Source organism: Megascapheus bottae, chromosome 2, assembly GCF_031878675.1.
Source record: "Megascapheus bottae isolate mThoBot1 chromosome 2, mThoBot2.hap1, whole genome shotgun sequence".
Taxonomy (NCBI): Eukaryota; Metazoa; Chordata; class Mammalia; order Rodentia; family Geomyidae; genus Megascapheus; species Megascapheus bottae.
The window spans coordinates 40,880,798-40,905,301 of record NC_143510.1 but is presented as its reverse complement, the minus strand read 5'-3'; the positions used below and the strand labels follow the sequence as shown (position 1 = coordinate 40,905,301).

Genomic DNA, 24,504 nt, shown 5'->3' with positions numbered 1-24,504 from the left:
AGTTTTTGAAAGACATACATATATATTCTAGCTACTATCTATAATTATCATCTCTGGCTATCTATCCTATTTATTATCTAGCTATATGTGTCTAAACTGTCTATCAATAGCAAAATGAAACCCAACAAATTCTGTTTTGAATGGGAATAAGGAAGAGGAAGTGAGTGTGTTCAAAAATACATGATATGCATATACAAAACCATTGCAATGAAACTGCTCTATATTAAAAAATATATTCTAACCTAAAAAAACATAGCAGTTTCAATAGGAAATCAGAGTAAACAATTTTATTGTGCTTAATCTTGAACTGTATAACATTTGGAATTTATGCAAAGAGGCCTCTTTGAGCATTCTCAGTTCAGTTAAACTTTCTAGAAAATTGGGATGTTTAATGTCAGTATTGTTTTTCTTCCTTAAATGGCCAACAACACAAAATTTTCCTTTCAAAGAACAATTTTCAACTGACATATCTTTTCACATAATTATCTAGTTTCCCTTTAATACTATTCCAGTCCTTTGATGTAATAGTGACAGTGTTTATAATCACACCAGTATAATGGATTTTTGAGTCAAAATTTGGGGCGTTTATAAAAAAAAATGTGCATTCTGAAATTTTTAAATAGTAGACTTTGTGAGTATACTGACACACTGAAGTTTAATCAAGTATAGAGAATTTCAGGTTACAAAATTTAATACAGAGTGCCAGGCGCCAGTGGCTTACACTTGTAATCCTAGCTACTCAGGAGGCTGAGATCTGAGAATCACAGTTCAAAGCCAGCCTGGGCATGAAAGTCTGTGAAACTCTTATCTCGAATTAACCACCAGAAAACTGTAAGGGAATTAGCCTTGAGCTGAAGAGATCAGGGATAGCCTCCAGGTCCAGAGTTCAAGTCCCATGACTGACAAAAAAAAGAAAAAAATTGAATCGAGGCCAGGAATAGTAGTTCAAGGCTACTTATTTTTATAAAAATTTCCTAATGACCATGGACATAATCTAAAGAATCAAAAAATATTTTGAGAAACTTTCTTGTCATTTCCATAGAAAAGCTGATCTTTTTTAATTAGCATAAGTTTTGCTTGGTTTTCATGAAGTTGGGATTGAATGTCGGGCCTTATACAGACTAGGTAAATGCTCAATCCTTAAGCTACTTGGTCTTTCCTAGCATACAATAATTATAGAACTGGGGACTTCCTTGTGACACTTCCACATATGTATACAGTGTATGTAGTCCAATCTCCCTCGACCACTCCCTCTTACCCAGATCCCTGATTTCTTATACAATTTCAAATGGCTTTCTTGTTCAACATTAAGGTTGATATTTTAATTGGGCTCAGAGTAATACTCATTTAGAAAATGCATAGTAATATAAAAATGGTTTTTGGCCAGATGCTGATGGCATTCTCCTGAAATCCTGGCTACACAGGAGGCTGAGATCTAAGGATTCCACTTCAAGCAGAAATGTCCATGGAACTCCAATTAACCAGCAAAAAAAAAAAGTCAAATGAGAGTGCAAGCTTTGCGTTCAAGTCCCAGTACCAGTTTGCAAAAGAAATAAATATAATAAGACAGTTCTAAAAAGGAAAAAAAGTCCTGGAAGAAAACAAACTTGCAGGCACGCGATTAAGACTTTTCTTCTGTCCCCATGGAATTTGTTTTGTTTTACTCACCATCCTGTGCAGAGTTAATGACAGCTATGAGGCTGTAAGGCCCATCTCCTTTGTTGTTGAAGGCTTTCACCTTTACTTGAAAGGCTGTGGAAGGGTTCATGGATTCGTCCTTATGGACATATCTGCCAGTGTCTGGATTAGTCACTGTCACTTTTTTCCATTCTTCTCCATCAAATGGTTTAAATGCCACGATGTAACCAAAATTGTTGCCATAATGGTATTCTCTGGACAAAGGCTACATGAAAATGAAGATAGGAAATAGGTTACAGGTTGCAGGGCCTAAGGGGAAGAAGACTCCTAGGAAAAGGAATATTTGCCTGGAAGTCCTTTTGGCAAAATCCCTCTTCGTTTAACATGACTAGGGCTGAAACTTGCTTGAAACCATAATCACCTCATATTTTATTTTGAAAGCTGAATTCTTTGCAGTTCTTCAGCACCCAGAATCTCCTCAGCTTGGCCCCATCTATTGTTAGTTCCTTCTGTCTGGCTTTCTCTAGGCCCCAAACCCCCCCCCCCCGACATTTTCTCTCTCTACAGGAGAAAGTTTAGCAAGGATGAGCCATTAGTGCTTGCTTAAAAAAAAAGAACTTTTTAATTTTTCTATTTAGTTATTTTTTATTGTAATGTATAGAGGGGTTACAGTTACATTTGTCAGATAGGAGGTGCTTTACTTCTCACACATTGATACCCCTTCTCATGTTTTATAAAAGGTCTTTTTAAAAAATTTTTAAAAACTATCTTTAAGGGGCTGGGAGTTTGACCTAGTAGTAGAGAGCTTGCCTAGCACACACAAAGACACAGGTTCAATTCCTTGGTACCACATACATAGAAAAAAGCCAGAAGTGGTGCTGTGGCTCAAGTGATAGAGCTCTAGCCTTGAGAAAGACCAAGGACAGTGCTCAGCCTCTGAGCACAAGCAACAAAAAAAAGAAAGAAAAACTATCTTTAAGTAATTGTACAAAAGAGCTTCAATTCAACAGGTTAGTCCATGAGTGCAACAGCTCAATGAATGGGTTTTGGTAAAAAAATGTGTAAATGAATCTTGGCCTGGAGTTTAATATGTCCAGAGAAAATGCTACATATTCTTACTTGGCTGCCAGAAAACCACAGAATTAAAAAAAAGAATGTATCTGGGGCCAGGAGCATGACCTAGTGGTAGAGTGTTTGCCTACCATGCACAAAGCCCTGGGTTTGATTCCTTGGTATCACGTACATAGAAAAAGCTGGAAGTGATGTTGTGGTTCAAGTGGTAGAGCCCTAGTCTTGAGAAAGCTCAAGGACAGTGCCCAGGTCCTGAGTTTAAGCCCCAGGACTGCCAAAAAAAATGTGTTTGGAAATTGATACTTGAATTTTAATCTTGAGGGCTCATGAAGACATATACATCTGGTATCCTTTAATTCTCAGGAAATAACCACTAAAGGCAACTTAATATTTTCCTTTAAAAAAGAAAAACAAGGGGCTGGGAGTTTGGCCTAGTGGTAGAGTGCTTGCCTAGCATGCACGAAGACCTGGGTTCAATTCCTCAGTACCCCATACATAGGAAAAAAAAAAAGCCAGAAGTGGTACTGTGGCTCAAGTGGTAGAACTCTAGCCTTGAGAAAGCCCAAGGACAGTGTTCAGGCCCTAAGCCCAAGCCCAGGACTGGTGGAAAACAAACAAACAAACAACAACAAAAAAACTAAGCCAGCCGAGGTGGCTCAAGCCTGTTAGCTACTCAGGAGGCTGAGATCCAAGGATCAAGGTTCAAAGCCAGCCCAGACACAAAAGGAGCTGAGACATTTATCTAAATCAACCTCTAGAAAATATGGGAAGTGGGGCTTGGCTGAAGGGTACGGTGGTAGCCTTGAGCTAAAGAGCTCAGAAACAGTGCCCAGGCCCAGAGTTCAAGCACCATGACCAACAAAAAAAAAGTTATTTATTCTGGTTTGTAGACTGAGCCTTGCCTTTTATTTTCAAGTTAATTTCTGAAAATAAAATTGGTCCCAAGTGGAGTACCGCTAAAGTGTCAGCAGATCTCAGATGCTTAGGACCTACCGCCCATGTAATGGTCAGCTCTCTGTTGCTTCCACCTCCGCCTCCTACATCAGATGGAGCCACATTAGGTGCTGAAAGAAACAAACAGAAAAATACACCCATGGGAAACAAAAACAGAGATCATATGATTTGTTTTTCTGGTGAGAGAATCCTTATTTACCACAGAAACCGCAAAGTTTTCTTTCACAAGGAAAAACAAGCCGTACATAATGTATCTCATCAATTATAATAAAAGTGGCTCATGGATGCTGTAATGATGTTTCTTTTTTCCTGCCAAAATAAAACACTGATTCACTGCCACAGGAAATAGGCCAGTACCTCTCAGCAGAGAATCATGCAACAAATTAGCTTCTCCCCGATCCTCGCTTTTGGTGTCCTTACATTTAATATGACTTTAAATATTTTATAGGTCTTTATTTTATTTTTGGTGCCAGTATTGAATTCAAGGCCTGGATGCTATCCCTTAGCTCCCCCCACCCCCAACTTTGTTTAAGTAATGCTCTACCACTGAAGCCACACCTCCACATACAGCTTTTTGCTGTTTCATTGGAAATGAGAATCTCATTATTTTCCAGCCCGGGCTGGCTTTGAACTATAATCCTCATGTTTCAGCTTCTTATAATAGATGAGCTTCTAGGCATGAGCTCTTTCTCTTGGAACTTGCACACTTCTAACCGCTTATAATTGTGTGACTTTTATGTGTCACTCTACCAATAAATGTTAAAAGACATTCTGTATTTGTGTTAACTTGGATACTGCTTCCTCAAAGTATCCAGAAACATAAGAATCTAATGTTGTCTCTTCTACACTCTCACTTCCAGTTCCTAAATCTCTCTGGAACCTTCTCTCTATTAGTGACTCCCCTCCCCCTCCCCTGTCCCATGACATCATCTTGGGTTTCTCTGCTGGAAGATTCCACACAGTCTGTGTGGGAAGAACTTTCCTGTCAGACTGCTTCCTTTTAATCCCCAAGCCAGCATCACACCCCAGTCATGAAGTGTGTGGAAGGTCTGATATATGGGTTTTTATTTTGTACTTCGCTTCATAATTACTTTTTAACAACCTAACATGTGTTTCTACTTCTTTGTGTTCCTAAAAACTCTCCTTGGGAAAAAAAATCACAGAAGTGCTTTTCACTGCCAAGCCCAATGGGCTCCTTTATGTTTTTGTTTTCTTTCTTTCTCTCTCTGTCCATTCCTTCCTTCCCTCCCCTCTCTCCCTCCTTCTTCTCCCTCTCCCCCCTCTCTCTCTTTCATCTTAGAAACCCTTATAGTTTAGGCACTAGATCTTGCTGAGTGTATAGACTGAGACCTTAATGGGATGGGTATAGATTCACAGGTACCCTCTTTCTGTATTCCCTGAAGGACAATGTAGGTGGTGGAGGTCGGGGGAAGTTCAGATATCTAATGAAGAAGACATGCTTGTCGATTTTGTTGTTATTTCTTGGTGCTGGCCCTTGGCTTGAACTCAGGGCCTGGACACCATTACCTAAGTTTTGTGCCCAAGGCTAGCATTCTTATCACTTGAGTCATAACTTCACTTCTGACTTTTTGGTGATTAATTAGAGAAGATAAGATCTCACAGACTTTCCATGCTCAGGTTGGTTTTGAACTGTGAGCCTCATATTTCAGTCTCCCCAGTACCTGGGATTTACATACAGGAACTACTAGTAACCTGGAAAAACACACATTTTTTTCTCACACAAAGCTATTGGCCTTGGGTGAGAGATCATTTCCACATCTGTCAACGCTTAGAAGAGATGGAATGTCAAGTTTTTAGGAGTCTCCAAGTCCTTTCTCAACAGGACAGGACGACCACATCATCCTCAAAGTGCTCACTGAATTTTGATTTAGAAACTTAAAATTTCCATATGCTAGCCATTAAGGTTATTTATGTGTTGAAATATACATACACTATACAAAAACAAACAAGGGTGTGGTGTTCCTTATGTCTAAAAATCTAAATGATTTCATTTCCTTTTGAAGCATTTATGAGATGTGTGTGTGTGTGTATGTGTGTGTGTGTGTGTGTGTGTGTGTGTGTGTATGCACATGCCATAGTACTTGAATTTTGCACTCAGGGACTGAGCATTGTCCCTTATCTTTTTCACTCAAGGCTGGTGCTTCACCATTTGAGCTATAGCTTTTTCTTTGTGGAGATAAAAATTCTCACAGACTTTTCTCCCTAGGCTGGCTTCAGACCTCAATCCTCAGCTCTCAACCTTTTTAGCTAGAATTATAAGTGTGAGCAACTGACACCCAGCTGAGATTTGAGAGATTTTAATTTACCATTCAACTATTACCACGGGAGTTTTAGCAGAATAAAGTGGCGTATACAGGAATATTAACAGATAAAGTACTGGTAGCTCCTGTTAAAATACACACTGAAGGCTGCTATATTAAAATAATTCTGGAAACTTCTAACCCAATGATTCATAGTCTGAAGTAAAAACTCTACATGCCATAGAAAAATGAAAAGCATATTGTCCTACAATCAATAAATAAGTCAAATACTGTTTGTTCAACTTGAAACAGTGGTCATAAGCAAATAGTATTAAAAATAACTCTGAAATAATTTATTATAATAGTTTGTTGAATTGAATTTTTCATTCCTTGGAGCAAAGATATTTGTCAAAGCATTCCTCTGCAATGCTTTTCATTAAGACCAATTTTCATCGTTTTATTGGGAATAGAGCTAAAAATGAAGTGTGTTTATTCCATTGACCACTTTTCCAAATTCTTTTGCGAGTCCTGGGGCTTGAACTCAGAGCCTGGGCACTATCTCTGGGCTTTCTCATGTCCAGAGCTCTACCACTTGAGTCACAGTACCACTTCCAGCCTTTTCCATGTATGTGGTACCAAGGAATCAAACTCAGGTCTTTGTGCATGCTAAGCAAGCACTCTACCACTAGCCCAAACTGCCAGTCCCCACTTTTCCATTTTATAAAGTTTATTATGTTCTTTTTTTTCTGCCAGTACTAAGACTTGAACTCAAGCCATTGTACTCTCATTTAGCTTTCTCTAATCAAAACTGGTACGCTACTATTTGACCCACACCTCTACTTCTAGCTTTTTGCTTCTAAATTAGAGAAAAAGAGCCTCAAGTACTTACCTGCCTTGCTGGGTTTGAACTGCTACCTTCATCTTAGCCTCCTGAAAAGCTATAATTACATGCATAAACCACTAGCACCTGGCTTTACAAGTTCTTCTTAGCATGGGGAAGTAAATAACTCACAATTGATTCAAAAATTACAATTACACCCATGTTGCTGAACAACCATCAGCAAAAGCACAGAAAGTTATATCTTAATAGTGTTTGGACAGAGCACTTAGATTCATTATTAGTTTCTCTCATTTAGCTTTGCATGCTTATTTTCAGCCTAAGCTGCTTGAGGTAATTTTTACAGATGGAATTACACAGCAGCCCAAACCCATACTGAACCTAGGATCAGTAGTTGCTACTCTATTTGTTCTCAGCCCCAAGAAAAACCAGAGGACCTGGCCCCATAGTGATCTGCTTTAGAAACATAAATCACCACATACAATGACACTTATTTAGCTTTAGGCTCCAGGCCACTCTAAACAATAAATCATTACAACAAGTTTAAGCTAATATTTGGAAAAATACTAAATTACTAATCATGAATAAACAAAATTTATGATTTGGGTACTAAAGGGAGAAAATGGTGAGGTGTTTTAACTTGTCCTTTTGCCATAATTTCAGTGGAATGGAGACTGTCCTGGGTTGTTTATAAGCATGTCTCAGCATTTTAAGTATAGGGCCAAAATTAAAACCTTAAAGAAAAGTCAAGTCAAAGCTTGGCAGTGAGTGGGGTACTGGAGGCTCATGCTTATAATTCTAGCTTATTCAAGAGGCTGTGCTCTGAGGAGTAAGGTTCAAAGACAGCCTGGCCAAGAAAGTCTGTGAAACAATTACCTCCAGATGTGGGGCTCTAGCTCCAGTGGTAGAGAATTAGTCTTCACCAAAATAGCTCGGGGATAGTGCCAAGGCCCTGAGTTCAAGCCCCAGTAAAGGTACAAAAAGCAAACAAAAATCAAATCAATTTGATGATTATCTTTTTTTGTATGGAAAGAAACAAACACTTTATTTTCTTCTTGTATTTGAATGTCTATATAATTGGCATATAAATACATTTATCATACTTGTGATTTAAAAAAAGCTTTTTGTAAGAGATTCAAAATGGTTACATAAGTAATGTAGTGATCTAGAACATTAACAAGTCTAACATTTATCATTATGGCACCTTACATCTACATCCTTAATCACTTAAATATCTAACTGAAGACCTGGTAATATGAACAAAGAAACTATGATTTTTGGACATTCCAAAGACAAGAGAGCTTTGTAACTGATAAGATGCTGGTTTAAAGCTGGAGCAGATTGTTAACACTTCTTTTTTCTTGCCAGTCCTGGAGACTGAACTCAGGGCCTGAGCACTGTCCTTGGACTTTATCAATGTAGAGTTCTATCACTTGAGCTACAGAACCACATCTGGCTTTTTTCTATGTATGTGGTACTATGGAGTCAAACTCACGTTTTCATGCATAATAGGCAAACACTCTACCACTAGTCTAACACTGTTACCTCTGCTAACACTTTTAAGGAATCTGTCCTGAGGAACTGGTGTTCTTCCTATCATACATAAGAAAGACATAGAAGTCAAGACCTTTCACAGAAATATTGATGTCTTAGTATCCTATGAGGAAGAAAAGGTAGGTCTTGTATTTTTTGTTTTTCACTCCAGGTATTGTTCTCAAATAGTAAAAATAAAAACAGGCAAGGCAGAGTAAGTTCATTCCTTAAGTCAAAAGGTTAGTTATAGAATTAAAAGACTGCTACAAATGGAAATAAATACAATGCATAACAAAATTCTTATGAAGACTCCAAGCCAGTTATAGAATATTTAAAGTAAGTAAAAGGATGTATACTTCCTAAGTTACCCATTAACAAGTGTTATTTGCTTGAAATGAAATCAAAATATAATAGACTCTTCCAAATTATAATGTTTTATTAATTTCACTTTTTTTTCTGTGGGATACTAAGGCTTGGACTTCAATGCTTGATAGACATTCTTATCTTTTTCACTCAAGACTGGTGCTCTACCACTTGAGCCACACCTCCATGTGAGCTTTTTGGTGGCAAACTGGAGATGAGTCTTATGGACTTTTCTGGCTTTGAACTGTGATTCTCTCAGCCTTTTGAGTAGCTAGGCTACTGAAAAGTGAGCCACCAGTGCCTGGCTCAACTACTTTGGATTTTGTGTTAAATAACTTGTAATTTATAAAACCTTGCTGAGTCAATGGCCCATCTTAATGATTAAATCACCTGAACTTAGAATTTATTTTTGTATACCTCACTTGATTGGTCAGTCAGATCAGCACGTTGATGAATAAAATATTCTCATAATAATTTATTCACAAGAGAATAATTATTCTTATTTTATAGGGCAGCAAGTAAAATCCCATAGAACTTGCTTGGGTTATAATATCTCCCACAATTTTAATTCAGATCTTCTAAATGTGATTGTTGTTCTTAATGTTCTATGTTATTTCTCTTCTTTTGCCCTTTGATTAATCTCATATTGTGACTGTATCTGACTTTGTTACCTGGTATATTGTGTATAGGTTTATTTGTTTATTTGAAATAGGAAAGGAAAGTGGGGAAACAAGATGATTGAGAGGGGTGGGGAGAGGGAAATGGGGACAAAAACATGAGAAGGGGTATCAATGTGTGAGAAGTAATGCACCTACTACCTGGCAAATATAACTGTAAGCCCTCTACACATTTCCCGGCAATAAAAAAAAAACTATACACTGTTTCTTTTAAAACAGATTAACACTGGTGCCATGGCTCCTCAGTGGTAGAGATCCAGCCTAGCAAGTTGGAGAGCACAAACTTCAATATATCCCGCTCCCCCAAAATAAATGCATTCTGGCAAATCTCAATATTGTGAAAAAGAAAAGAAAAAAATGATTTCTTCTGTTTGTTTATTGACAAGTAACTAATATTTACCAGCTACAAAATATGTTCTTAGTATTGTTCATTTGCAATTTTATGTATTAAAAATGGAGAAAAAATGAATTCAAAGAGCAAAATAGCTCCATCAGACATGATTTTAGCTTTGTTATTCTCTCCTCCTTTGACTGTTTTGGATTGATCAAAAATATCAAAGCTGTCACAGGAATCCTGCAGGAACCATTTCAGTGTATGGACTCAGGATGTGCCTTCTGATGACACATGATTTCAAAGGGTACTTTTGTTATCTCTTTCTCACACTCAAAATGAAATGGGTCCCCATGAGGTACAAACCCGTTCCTCTAATTCTTCATTTGGGAACATTCATTTAGAATGTGCTTGTCTGAATCCTAAGGATTCCTGTGACTGTGTGCCCAGGTCTGAACAGGAAGTGATTGGACAGAAGAAAGCAGGTGCAGGATTGGATAATGTCAGCTCATTCCATCAGCCTAATGAGGCGCAAGGCTGACCTTTTTGTCAATGGATGTGCCTTTATCCTACATAACACACTCTGGACATCTCTTAGCTTTTATCATGATGCATACTTAGAGAAACATTGAGAAAGTGTTTCCATTTCCTTGTTAAAATGAAAATGTAAATGTCCAGTTTTATTCCTATTAGGAAGCAGTTGGAAGGAAACAGAAAGGAAACTGCTGAATTTGTATGATAATAAATATGTAAAGTGATACTCTTAATGGGATTAAAAATTACATGCAGTCATGATCTCCTTCATTGATAAATGAACAGGCCGATTTCGAAGTGCAGACAAAGTCCATGTGTTTAAAGTTTAAGATGAACATGAATAGCAAAATCATTTTGTTGTGTTAATATTAGCATGCCATGGTGTGGATTTTCTTATGCCTTTGAATACTAAAAGTAATCCATAGGCTAAATAGTTCTCATTTAAAGATAAGCAAATGGAGTCACAGAGGTTAAGTAATGAGTTTGAAATCACAGAGCCAGTTTTTAAATCTCTTTTGGTCCAAGATGGGAACTTGAGTAGTGCTCTCAAACTGAACTATGCCTCCAACTCCTCAAAATTCTTCTAACAAGATACCAAGGTATCTTTAAAGACCCAGTTGCTTCTCTGTGGAAGTGTCACAACGAAACTCACTTTTGTAAAACTAATATATGCCAATTCAAACAATCATTAATGGAATTTTGGACTATTGCTTAGCCTACACTCTACATTTGATCCATGCCCCTAAACCCTTTTGTATTGATTTCTTTTTTTATGTTTTTGTCAATTCCAGGGCTTTCACTTGAGGCCTTGTGCTTTGGCTTGGTGTACTTACTCTTGGTTGGCATTCTACTGCTTAAGCCACATTTTCAGATCTCTGTCTCCTGAGCAGCTAAGATTATGAGCATGACCACTGTGCTTGGCCTATGTGGATTATTATTAAGATAGAGACTCACTTTATGCCTGGTCTGGGCTGCAACCTTCCTGCTTGTGCCTCCCCATGTTACTGAGGTGCAAACAACATTGCCCAGCCATTAACCAAGATGGAGTTTCTCAAACTTATTTGTGCCTGGACTGGCCTTGAACTGAATCCCAGAGCTTTTGAACAATAAATCACAGAGCTTTTAAAGCAGACCCTCAGACTGGTAGCTTAGAGTTTCAATACTGCATGCCAGCTTCAGTAAAAGTTTAGGACGAAGCCTGTAGAATGACACAAATTTAGGCCTGAATCCAGGTTTTTCTTTCTTTAGCTGGGTCTAAGTTTCTCATTTGTAAAATTCTGAATCATAATGAGAGGTGTGTTGGTGTCCACTGAAATCCTAGCACTTAGAGAACTAGAATTTCCATGCTAGCCTGGCCATCATTGTGAGACCTTGGCTCAAAAAAATGTACTACTACTACTACTACTACTAATAATAATAATAATTTCAGGAAGTTATGCAGCAATATCCGCAGACAGTTAAGCATGTGATAGCCACCAAAGCTGAATAATAAAACACTCAATGGCTCACATCTGTGATCTTCATGAAGGCATCCCTCAGCCCACAGTTTAGACTAGCTGCTCCTCACCACTCAGTGGAGGCCACTGTGGGGAGAGTCTTGGGTCTTGCTCTGACTCAGGGCAGCCCTCTCAAAAGCTATTGTTCTGTGACTGCCACCCAAGGGAAGATTTTTCTATTTCAAACCAATCACAACCTGAGACATGGCATAAAGAGAGGAGGAAACAGGCCAATAAAAACCTGGACCCCAGACTACACAGTGGACAACTAGTTTCCATGTACCTCTGCACATTTTTCTGAGCGGCCTTGATTTCCTCTTTGTTAAATAAACTTTTTGCTACTTTACCATAGTTTGTGCCTGCTGTTCCTGGGTTTATTTCTATTACTCCCACAGAACAAGAACCCACCACGCTGGTATATCACTAGCTATGCAAAGATGAGAAGGGTCATAGTTCTAGGCCAGATTAAGCATAAAACGTTGTAAGACTGAATGTCAGGAAAATAAGCCAGGGTGTGGTTAGTGTGTAGCTGTCAGCTCAGCTGCATAGATCAGAGGGAGGAGGGCTGTATCCAGGCTAGACACAGAACAAAAATGTGAAACCCTGGCTGGGAATGTGCCTTAATGGTTGGAAATGTGGCCTAGTATGCATGACAATCTGAGTTCCATTTCTCAGTACCATGTAAACAGAAAAAGCCGGAAGTGGTGCTGTGGCCCCAGTGGTAGAGTGTTTGCCTTAAGCAAGAGAAGCTCAAGGACACTCCTCAGGTCCTAGTTCCCAGGACTGACAAAAAGAAGTGAAATCTTGTCTAAAATATAACCAAGGGCAAAGAACATGAGACAGAAAAAGAGAGGGACTGGAGACATAGCTCTAATTACAGAGTGTTTGCCTAGCAAGTGTTTGCCTAAATTTTCCTTCTTATATAATAAGGATAATTATAGCATGAGAAAAGTAGTCACCTTTTTTATTTGCCCCTGTCAAAATGTGCTACTTCTTTTTAGTCAATCATGTGAGAATTTTTTTTTCTGAAGCTACTTTGGCCAGATGGCTTGGGCCTGGTTGATTGTAGTTTAGTTATATTTTATACCTGTTGTATTCCTGTTAATTAAGCCATATGCTTTTGCAGATTTTGAACTAATTTAAAATCTGGGGCCCACTGCATTAGGGATAAAGCCATGCTTGCTTGCTAGATTTTGGCTGATGGTGTACCCTTCTGCAGAAGCCAACTTTACCTTGACGAATTGAGATCCTTATTCCTATGTGACACCCCAACATCCATAGACATATCTAACATCAGTGCAGCCAAAACCAGAAGATTTCAGCTGGGTGCTAGTGGCTCACATTTAGTTCTAGCTACTCAGGAGGCTGAGATTTAAAGATGGCTTTTTAAAGCCAACCTGGGCAGGAAAAGCCAGGAGACTCTTCTCCAATCAAGTACCAAAAAGCTGGAAGTAGAGCTGTGGCTCAAATGGCAGAGTGCTCACCTAGAACAAAAAAAACTTAGAGCCCAGGCCCTAAGTTTAAGCCTTAGGACTGGCCTGTGTGTGTGTGTGTGTGTGTGTGTGTGTGTGTGTGTGTGTGTATGTGTGTGTGTGTGTGTGCGCGTGCGTGCGTGTGTGTGCACACACAATTTATATGTACATATATATACTCATATATATATACTGTTTTTAATAGATTTAGGTGAAATTTTACATTAAATCTGTATTAGACATGGTTAATTATTTCCTAAAAATAAATTTAATCACTTCTGCTTTGTCTGTATTTGGGCTGGGTACCCATGACTCATGCTGGTCATATTAGCTACTCAGGAGACTGTGATTCAAAGGATCAAAGTTCAAAGCCATCTTGCTAGAATCCATGTCCAAAATAACAAGGGAAGGGACTGGAGGTGTGGCCTACATTGGTAGAGCATCAGCTGACCAGGCAGGTCATCCTGAGTTCAAACCCCAGGACCACCAAAAGGAAAAAAAAGTCTATATTTGAGACTGGTTTGTTGTAAGTGTTAACTGAAAGTTTGTTTAGGTGAACTTAACCTCTTGGTATTTTTCTGAAATTTTGTTCCAAAGATACATGCTTGTGCAACCAAATCAAGAGCATGATCTCTCAGTGTGAAATTATGTGGTCAGAACCACCAGCCAAGTCATGCCCCATTTCCCTTTTAGTTTTGTTTTTTAAGAAAGGACAACTGTGCAACTATATGTGGCTCTAGGGAATAATAATAACAACAATAGTAGTTATGAATAAACCAGAGGATCCTGGTCATGTGTCTGAATTTTACTCAGCTTCAATATTGATGAGCTCCTTATCCTAATAAGAGTTCCATGAGGTTGCATTGGTGAATTCATAACATTTGGAAACACATGACACATACCAGATGATCTCAGTTAACTAAAAGGGATTGGTGTTACATGGAGGATCTAGACAGTCCTGTCCAACTGAACTGCTTGTGGCAGTCGTACTTTGCACTTTGCTTATATATGTTTTCTGTAATTCACACGTTAATAAAATTTATTTTTTAAGAGTTCATGAGGTGAAGGAAAGAAAATGTGTGTTCATTTTGTAGGGAGATATACATTTTTTTAAAAAGTAACATTTAGATGATATTCAGCTTCACAGTTAAGGATGAAATTCAAGTTTCTATTGGAATCTGAACACAGGCTCGTGTACATGGAGTTTTCTTTTTAGTGCAGGTCCTGAAGACTGAACCATTGACCTGCAGTTATCTTTGAGCTTTTTCTTTTTTTCTCTCAAGATTAGCACTCTACCACTTGAGCCAGAAATCCACTTCTGGCTTTAAAAAAAGTGTTTATTTTTTGCTGTTGTTTGTTTTTTTCTGGTTAACTGAAGATAAATCGCATGGACTTTACTAATGTAGACTTTAAATGATGATGGTCAAATTTCAGCCTCCTGAATAACTAGGATTATAGGTGTTAGTCATCAGTATCCGGCTAGACTCATTTTGGGGATCCTGCTTGAGAAGATGCCTTTAAGAGAAAGGTTGGATTGGATTCACTCAAGAAGTAGTGTCAGCATAGTGTGAGGCCTTGAGTTCAACCCCAGTACAGCGTGTGTGTGCGTGTGTGTGTGAAAGAGAGAGACACAGAGAGAGAGAGAGTAGAAAAAAGGGACAGAGGAGGAAGAGGAAGAAGAAAGAGGACAGAAGAAGGAGAATAAAGAAATGATGTCAGATTCTAAATTTCACAAGTATATATTAAGTTAAACTATTTCTGAGTCTCTGAGCTTACTGTCCATCGATGGGCTGTAGGCTTCATAGCCTATTATTATGAGTTTGAAATGAAATACAAATGCTCCATGCATTTTATTTTACCTTGTTTTTCTATTTCTTTTTTTCCCCCTGTGGGTCTGTGTTGGGACTCGGAACTAAACTCAGAGCCTAGGCTTTGTTCCTTAGCTTTTTTCTCTTTTATTGCGCAGGGTTGTCACTCTACCATTTGAGCCACAACTCTACTTCTGAGACCAGATATTTTAATGTTATTTTTCTTCTTTACTTCAGAGTCATCATTTCTATGTAATAAATTACATGAAATTGCTTGAAACTGTAAAAGACAACTTATTGGTGGCTGTCCCTGTCAATTACTTGGCTTAAAAAAAACCCTGAAGACATTATAACTCATAATTCTATTTTGAACTAGACCAAAGGACTGGAGTAGCCAGAAATGAGGGTAAGTGATATTAAGAGATCATAGCAGAATTTTAATGACCGTTTGTCATCTGTTTAAAATCTTTTCCCCAAAATACATGACTTAAGTTTGGCATGCAAAATAAATGAAGTCAAGAGAACCTACAAAGGGAGAATAATTGCTTGGAAAGTCAAGGAATTGTTTTTTAAAAAAAATATTCAGGAGCAACCATCCCATTAAAAGATGGGCTAAAGACTTAAAGAGAGTCTTCTCTGAAGAAGAGATAAGAATGGCCTATGAACACATGAAGAAATGCTCAACATCTCTGGCCATAAAAGAATGCAAATCAAAACAACTCTAAGATTCCACCTCACTCCAGTTAGAATGGCCATGATCAAGAAATCTAATAACAACAGATGATGGAGGGGATGTGGCCAGGAGGGATCACTACTACACTGTTGGTGGGAGTCTAAACTCACTCAACCACTATGGAAAGCAGTACGGCAGTTCTTCAAAAGACTAAACATAGAGTTCCCCTATGACCCACTCCTCCAGAAACAGGGACATACTAAATCCACTAGCACAATGATGTTCATTGCAGCACTATTTACCATAGCAAAGATATGGAACCAACCCAGATGCCCCTCAGTTGACAAGTGGATCAACAAGGTATGGTATTTATACACAATGGAATTCTATGCTGCTGTCAGAAAAAAATGACATTGCCCCATTTGTAAGGAAATGGAAAGACTTAGAAAAAATCATATTAAGTGAAGTAAGCCAGACTCAAAGGAACATAGGTTCAATGGTTTCCCTCATTTGTCACAAAAAATTTGGGCTCTCTTAGCAGAGATTTACAATAGAGAAAAACCTAGATACATAAGGCCATATAGTATGACGCTCCAGGATACAGAATCAAAAGCCATAAGATGAGTGATTGTTGTCCTTACTGTACTATGTTATCGCTCATCTCTTTTGCTGTCTCTTGGTTATCTCATATTGTTACAGTATTTCACCTTGTTATCTGATATATTGCATATATGCATATTTGGTTATTTGAAATAGGATATGGAAGGGAGGAAAACAAGATGAGGGGCAGGGCTGAGGGGAGGGAAATGGGGACCAAAACATGAGAAAGGGTATCAATGTTTGTGAAGTAATGCACCTTCTAAATGGTGAATATAATGTAACCCTTCTATTAATTACAATAAAAGTATATGGAAGAAAAGAAAGTATTCAACATTAGAACATTTTTGCCTCAGAAGCATAGAGGAAAAGGAAATAAGAATAAACAATTTCTTGTAGTAAAAGCTAGTTAAATGACTTGGTGTTAGCATATAAATTTAAGCCTGATTTAGAAGAATGACCTAGGTTGAGCTATTATTTAAAAAAAAATGCAGGTGGATAGTGACCCTGAATGTTAAAAAAAAAAAAAAGGAAGGAAGAAAGAAAGAAAAGAAGAAAAGACTAAGGCTAGGCAAGGTGGCTCATTTCTGTAGTCTTAGGTACTCACGTACTCAGGAGGCTAAGATTTGAAGATTGAGGTTTGAAGCCAACTCAGGCTGGAAAATCTATAAGACTTTGATCTCCAGTTAAACACACGCACACGCGCGCACACACACATACACACACACACACACACACACACACACACACACACACACACAAAAGAGCCAAAAGTGGAGTTGTAGCTCAAGTGGTAGAGTACTAATCTTGAGAAAAAAAGATCAAGGGCAGTGCCAAGCCTTGAGTTCAAGTCCCAGGATTGGCACACACATACACACACACACACACACACACACACACACACATACATTATAGATATCAAACAATTATTTCGTGGAGGTTTTGTGACTTTCCAAGTTACCCAGATTGGAATAATCCCTCTTGGATAAACTATTTCTGAGCCTTTGCCTCTTTCCATGCCTACCCTGGCCCATGCGGGCATTCAGGTATAGATATCTCTAACAGACAGACACACAAAATTGTAAAAGTTCTAAATCATGGCACCTGCTTAATCCAGAGCCTTCCTGTTAAGATTCTGAATTATATTCAAGTCTGTCTTCTAAATACAATTTCATTTCAATATGTCTTTAGTGAAATATGCAGTGGGGTCTATTCTCTGCATGCATTAATTATGCCAAAATATCCATAACCTTCCTATTTCCTTTCCTAGTTTTCCCTTGTTGAAGTTAAACATACACATGTGAATTAAATGTGGACAAACATATGCTTTCTCTTTGCCTGTCCTGGAGCTTGAACTCAGGGCCTGAGAACTGTCCTTGGGTTTTTTTTTAAGGCTAGAGCTCTACCACTTGAGCACCATTTCCAGCTTTTTCTGTGGATGTGGTACCAAGGAATCAAACTTGGGTCTTCATGCATGCTAGGCAAGCACTCTACCCATAGGCCAAACTCCCCACTCCAACATATGCTCTCTTATAGGAATCACTGGAAAATACTTACTTCCAAATAAATTAAAGTGACCACTGCATTTAGAGTCCTCTTTTATTTTTATTTTTAATGCTAGTAGTGGGGCTTGAACTCTTGCTTTAACCTTTTCACTCCAGGCTTGGCACTCTACCAACTGAGCAACATCTCCACTTACAGCTTTAGGATGGTTAGTTGGAGATAAGAGTCTCTCTGATTTATCTTCCTGGGTTGATTTGAATCAGGATCCTCAGATCTCAGCCTCCTAAGTAACCTAGAATTACAGGCATGAGCCACCATATATTTAGAGACCTTGTAAAGTATAAAATGTTCCTTGTACATACCAGCACCGTCTGTTTTAATTCTGTTCGATGGTAAACTGGGCTCTCCTATGCCCAATGTATTGGTTGCTACCACACGAAATTCATATTCCATCCATGGGATTAAATCCACTGCTTTTGCGGCCTCCATGTTTCCTTCAATAATTGGGGGATCTAAACAAAATAAACATTACAAGCAAGTCGTTGAATAGTTGATTATTTTCACAATCTCTTAATCTCATTTTCCTCCTTTGGAGTGAAGGACCCATAGGTCTTAGAGTATAAATAGTATCTAGAAAATACAAGCATGGTTAGTTCAAGAGGGTAAAAGGAGAGATTATTAATAAGTAAAGACATGTATATAATTCACCTTTTGTTTTATAAAGCCTGGGGTGCGAAGAATGAAATTGGGCACTCCTCTCAGATCATACCTTTGCTGCCAGTCCAAGGGTACATACACTTCTAGCAGCATGGAGTTGTAAAAACTTAGGAAGATATCCTGATTACCACCCCCCCAAACCTGCCATACCAAAGAAAATGGTGGAGGCGGAGAGGGGAAATTCTATAAACTACCACTGGATCGATTAATTGATTTTGCTATAATAGAATTCACAGCATTGGATACTAATGAATAATTCCAAATTACAGTATTACACTTAAGATATTCCCTTGGCTGGCTTATATACCATGAACGGTCAACTTACTGTAAATTGTATTTGTCTTTAATTATTAATCTGTAATACATACACATGTAAATACCTGCCCCACTACTTATTTGGAAAATTTGTTACTTTGAATTTGTCTATGATTCATTATTTTAATATTTAGGGAATTTTTATCTGGTTATGTAAATCATGACTATCTAATTTCAAAACATGTTTTGCTCATCCACATAATAAATGCAAAGCATTCTAGGACCCAGTTCTCTATTTTTGAACATATTCCCCAATGGCTTAGACTGTTCTCATTCAGCTATGGGTTTTACTTTTCTGGACTCTAGTTGTGTCACCTCTTTCTATTTTTTAATGGTTTTGTTCTATACATCCAATGTATAATTTTGATTAAAAATTTGGTGTCGCCTTCCCCCCTCTATTTTCACTCTGCCTTGTTATCTCCTATTTCTCCCACTCTTCCCTCTCACAAAAATCAGTCTGATTTCATTCACAGGGGACCTTTCTTTCAGGTAAGTGGAAGAATGAATGCTAAATTGTGGATCTTCATTCAGTAACATAGAGGAAAAGATAAACATATCTGCTAACTGTGACGCTAAGTATGGGAACCTCCCATCCCAACCCCACTATATACTTTTCAATAAAACTGAAACAAGGCTGACACTGAACTGATGTAGTCAGGCAAAGAACATTTGGAGTCACCAGAAACTAGCATCAGCTAGATTTATACAAACATGTAGAACTTTGTGCCAGCAGCCCATAGGAAACCAATGCAGAGGCCTGAAAGAAGGAACAGACAAGAACCATCAGTCACTTGGTGAGATGGAGGGTCTGAGTAAGAATATTTTGTACAAGTCTCAAAGAGGCAGAAGGACCTGTTTCCTGTTCCTTGTGCTGCAAAACTTCAGTACCATCTAAGCCCTTGAAGAAAGGAAATGCTGAAAGCACCCCCAAATTACCCATTTTGGCAAGAATCTGGTGTTCTCATGGTGGCCAAGGCTCCACTGGGGCTCTTCCAAGCAGCTGAACAGCTAACAAGTGAACATGTGTCACTGGGTTGGGGAAGAAAGAACCAGCTGAATGTACAGCAGGAAAGGGGACTGTGGGTGGCAGACTGGGGGGTTCAGGCATGTGAGAGGATCCCATATGCAAATACCACAGAACCCATGGATGATCTGGTTATATTAAATATAGAAAATCATACTTGACCACAGGGAATGGGAGATAGGACAGAAGTCATTTTGTAAGCATTTTAGGCAAGGAGCTGTACTTCTAGTAAGCTCTTGGGGCTTTAATTTTAATGACTGAGATAAAGCAAGGAAGAAAAATAAGCAAAGAGAACTGGGAGTTATTATCTTGAGAAGTAAGACCCAAGTGGAAAACTTTAGGTCCAGAAATTTTTTAAAAAAACCTTCTCAAAGAGAGAATGGGGAGTGAATATCAAGAAATAGGTTCCTTTATGACCTTCCTTTTATTTTTGCTGGAGTGGAGTTAATAAACAAAAAAAGATCCTTTCTGTTCATCATTTTAAAAAGGAAATAAAAAGAAAATGAACTTCCAAAATGTGTATTTTGAATGAATAAGGGAGGAATTTGACATACATAAAGAAATATTTCCTATCAGGTTTGCTAATAACTTAAAATCTACTCTGTTTAAAACAAACCAATTATAAACATTCTTATTTATTTTAACATCAGTGCTATGAAATAATAAATATATATGACAAACATGCTTTGGGAGGTATTTAATAACCATCTGTTTAAGAATAGAAATAGCTCAGCAAGTTGGGCATCAGCGATTCATGCCTGTAATCTTGGCTGCTCAGGAGGCTGAGATCAGAGGATTGCAGTTTGAAGTCAGCCTAGGAAGGAAAAGTCAATGAGACTCTTACCTCTAATTAGCTATCAAAAAGCTAGTAGGCCACTATGGCTAAAGGGGTAGAGCACTAACCTTGAGCAACAAAGCTCAAGAAAAGCTCCCAGGCCTGTGTTTGAATCCCACAATGGGTGCATGTACACAAATACACACACACACACACACACACACACACACACACACACACACACAGAGAGAGATAATAAAAAGTAAGAAGAAATAGCTCAGTAAAAACTGACCAACAGGTAATGTTTCTTAACAAATTTATCTATAGGAGCCAGAAGTGTAGCTTAGTGGTAGAGTGCTTGCCTAGCATGCACAAAGCCTGGATTCAAGTCAATGGTACTACATACACACGAAAAGCCTGAATTTGGTAATGTCGCTCAAATGGTAGAGTACTAGCTTTGAGAAAGCACAAGGAAAAAACTCAAAGCTCAAGTCCCAGGACTGGAAAAAAATATTATATCTATATCTATAAACTATATATGGATATATAATTAAATGACTCTTCTACCTATACTACTGACATTCTCTAGATCTGGGTGGGACTTTAAAAAAGTAGCATCTATTTGTTGTACAAGAGTGTTTCTGTGTGTGTGTGTATGTGTTGTGGGGTGTGTGTGGGGGGGGTGAATGGGGAGGTGTACTGGTACTAGGGATTGAATTCAGGATCAGGACATTGCCCCAGGAATTGCTTTTTTTTTAAAAAAAAAAAAAAAGACATTATTTTTGGTGGTGGTTAACTGGAGATAAGAGTTTCCTGGGCTTTACTACCTGCGCTGGCTTCAAGTTGCAATCTTCAGATCTCAGCTTCCTGAGTAGGTAGGATTATAGACATGAGCCAGCAAAGTCTGACAGGGGATTTCATTCTGACATATGCATAATTGCTTACAATGTACCCTATTAGATTCACCCTTTCCACCACTTTCCATCCCCCTCTCTGTCCCCTCCCTTATGGGGACTCATAACACATGACAAGGAGTTTTGAAAGCAAATCTCTCTTTCCTTGACATTTTTCCCAGCTCAGATGTTAAGCCCATATCATCATTACAAAGCAGAATCTTCCCGCTGTATTGGTCCAGATCAGTCCTGAACTGAAAACATTTCTCCTTTCTCCCGGATTGTCCCTTCCCATCTGTCAATGTGAACATACATACACTTTTTCCATTTCTTATGCTCTTATTTGTAAACCTCATAGCTTAGTGCATGTACAATATAGTGGTTTGCACACTGAAGCATTTAATGAATATTTGTCAAAAGGTATATACATAAAAGATGAATGCAATATTCTGTACTGATTTAGAGTCAATAAGGTCTCTGTTGAATTACTAGCTTGTGTGTGGCTGTCATGTTGGGCTCTCCATCATTTCTAAAGCAGGCAAGCTACTGGTAAAGGAGAAGGAGGGCCTCCTTAATCCTGCTCCACTACAAAACATTCAGTTCGGCTGATAGGCCTGTATTAATCCTGAAATTACTCTGACCTATTAAGAGTGAAGGATAGTGCTCCTCATCTTCTTAAGCCTACTTCTATTTCTTCCCATTGTGATCTGACCTTAATTCTTTCCTTCATTGTTATTGCATAGGCTTGTTTGAACATGGTTTGTCTCTAACACACATTTGTAGTTGTTTCTCTGAGTCTGAGTCTCCATACATCTTTAATTGTTGTTTCTTCTTCAAAACCACCCACTCAGGCCAGGAACAGATCTTTTCCCAGTAGAAAACAACTTGGTTTGTGCAGCAGATTTATGTTCCCCGCCAAAGGCAAAAGAACAGTTAAAAGAGAGACTTCATGTCCTTGCTCTTTAGCCAAGTTACTCCCAGCTCATTCATTCTTCCTGAAGTCAGAAAGAGTCTAGAACGTTCTGCACTCCAGCAACAGTCCTAAAAGATTGGGACTTGGGTCTTCAGTACCTGAGTTTTAAATGAGTCAACATTAGAGTCAGGCCATTTTGTTTTTACAAATGATCTTAATAAGGAAAATCAGATCATAACTAAATAATAGTTGTCATAAGCATTTGTCTTTTAAAAAGAAAATGAAATGTCATGTGTATTTCCAGACAGGTATTTAAATCATGTTTTAACTAAAGTGCAAATTCATGCAAAAAATATATGAAGCAAAGAACCATTCTCTTTACTGGAGTTCTGCAGGTATGGCTTACATATTATAGCCCTTGACTGACAAACGTGAGACCCTGAGTTCAAATCCCAGTACTGCAAAGAAGAAAAAAATCAATCACAAGTACTAAACCACGGATTTACTTACAAATTAATACCTGGAGACAACAGAACTCACTCAGAATAGTTTCTGACTATGTTTTGAAGAAAAGAGAAGCAAGGATAATGTGTATCTTAAGGCCAGTAACTCATACTAGTTGTCTGGAAGCTGTGCTACAGTGTTTGGTCTGCAGACATTCTGTCTGTGTTTGAGCCATTTCAGAAACAGCTAGAATCACTTTGGGACTAAAAAATGGATTGCTTGAAGCATAATACCTGCCACTGTAATTCCTTCTGCCATAATCAGCCTTTGTGGAAAATGCTTTTGCCTTAACGTCTAAATTTGGTAATAATTTAGAGTCTTCTGGCTCAGTTTATAAACTAAACATTTGAAAGTATCTAGGAAAAATCAGCACTCTCGTGTTCCAATTAGAATAGCAGGGCTGTATTTAAGATTGGACATGGGCATTTCAAGGCTCTCACTGGTTCTAACACAGCTACTCACTTTTGCCTATGGGCCCAGGACCCAACCTGTGGAAATAGATTGACTATCTGACAAGCTGGGAAGGCACAGGATGGAGCTGCAGTCTGGGTTCTGTGCTTTGAAGCAGAAAAGAAGAAAGCTTGGCAATGGCATCTCAGCACAGGGGATTCATTGACCTTTATCTGTAGGAAATCTGAATGTGACATCAAAAATATCCACAAGTTTATGTTTGAAATGAGAATGACAGGAAGGAAAGCCACAGAAAGGCAAAGAAAGAAGGGAAGAAAGAAAGAAGGAAGGAAGGAAGGAAGGAAGGAAGGAAGGAAGGAAGGCAGAGAAGAAAAGGGAAAGGATGGAGGAAGAAAATGGAGAAAGGAAGAGAGGAAGAGGAAAGGGGAAGAAAGGAAAGAGAAGAGGGAAGGAGGGAGGGAAAGAGGGAGGGATGAAGGAAAGAAAGGAAAGAGGAGAGAAAGGAAGAAGGAAGGAAGGGAGAAGAAGAGTGAGAGAAAGAGGAGAAGAGAGGAAGATAGGAAAAGACAGGGAGGAAGGAGAAAAGGGAGGGAGGGGATAAAGTTAGCACAAAGAAAAAGGAATATTCTACAATAGGTCTGAGAGTTTTCATTGTTTCAGTTTGTCAGTTTGGTAAAGATGAAAAAGGATATTACTTTTTTTCACTGTGCTGAAAATGTAGTCACAAGAAAACATCTCTTTTGTATACTAACTAAAAGAATATGGGCCGGGAGTTTGGCATAGTGGTAAGAGTGCTCACCTAGTATGCACGAAGACCCAGGTTCAATTCTTTGGTACCACGTACATAGAAAAAGCCAGAAGTGGTGGTGTAACTCAAGTGGTAGAGCTCTAGCCTTGAGCAAAAAGTGTCCAAGGGCAGTGCTCAGGCCCTGACTTCAAGGCCCAAGACTGGCAAAAAAAAAAAAAAAAAAGAGTATACAGATAACTAATAAAACAACCTTTTCTTTATCAGAGCCGACTAGAGCTGAATTTGTGAAGAAGCACTGGGAAATAAGTCACATGACTTGCATAGCAGTGAGGAAATGTCACTATAGTCCCAGATGTGGGAACAACAGTGAACCATCTAAGCTACACGTGAGAGAGAGCAGAAAGTGTGGAGAGGCGGAAGTGAGGTCATCTGGAGAGATAATCCTCAAGACATTT

General features: G+C 38.5%; 1 protein-coding gene across 1 annotated transcript in view; it reads right to left on the bottom strand.

Moving 5' to 3' along the window:
• The window catches only part of Cntn1 (contactin 1), a 120,259-nt gene that overhangs the window by 35,391 nt on the left and 60,364 nt on the right, over positions 1–24,504 (bottom strand). The window contains exons 15-17 of the mRNA XM_090353151.1: positions 18,112–18,261; positions 3,703–3,773; positions 1,669–1,903 (exon numbers count right to left, since the gene is read on the bottom strand). Coding sequence (XP_090209277.1) covers positions 1,669–1,903; positions 3,703–3,773; positions 18,112–18,261 — 456 coding nt within the window. The remainder of the gene's footprint in view (positions 1–1,668; positions 1,904–3,702; positions 3,774–18,111; positions 18,262–24,504) is intronic.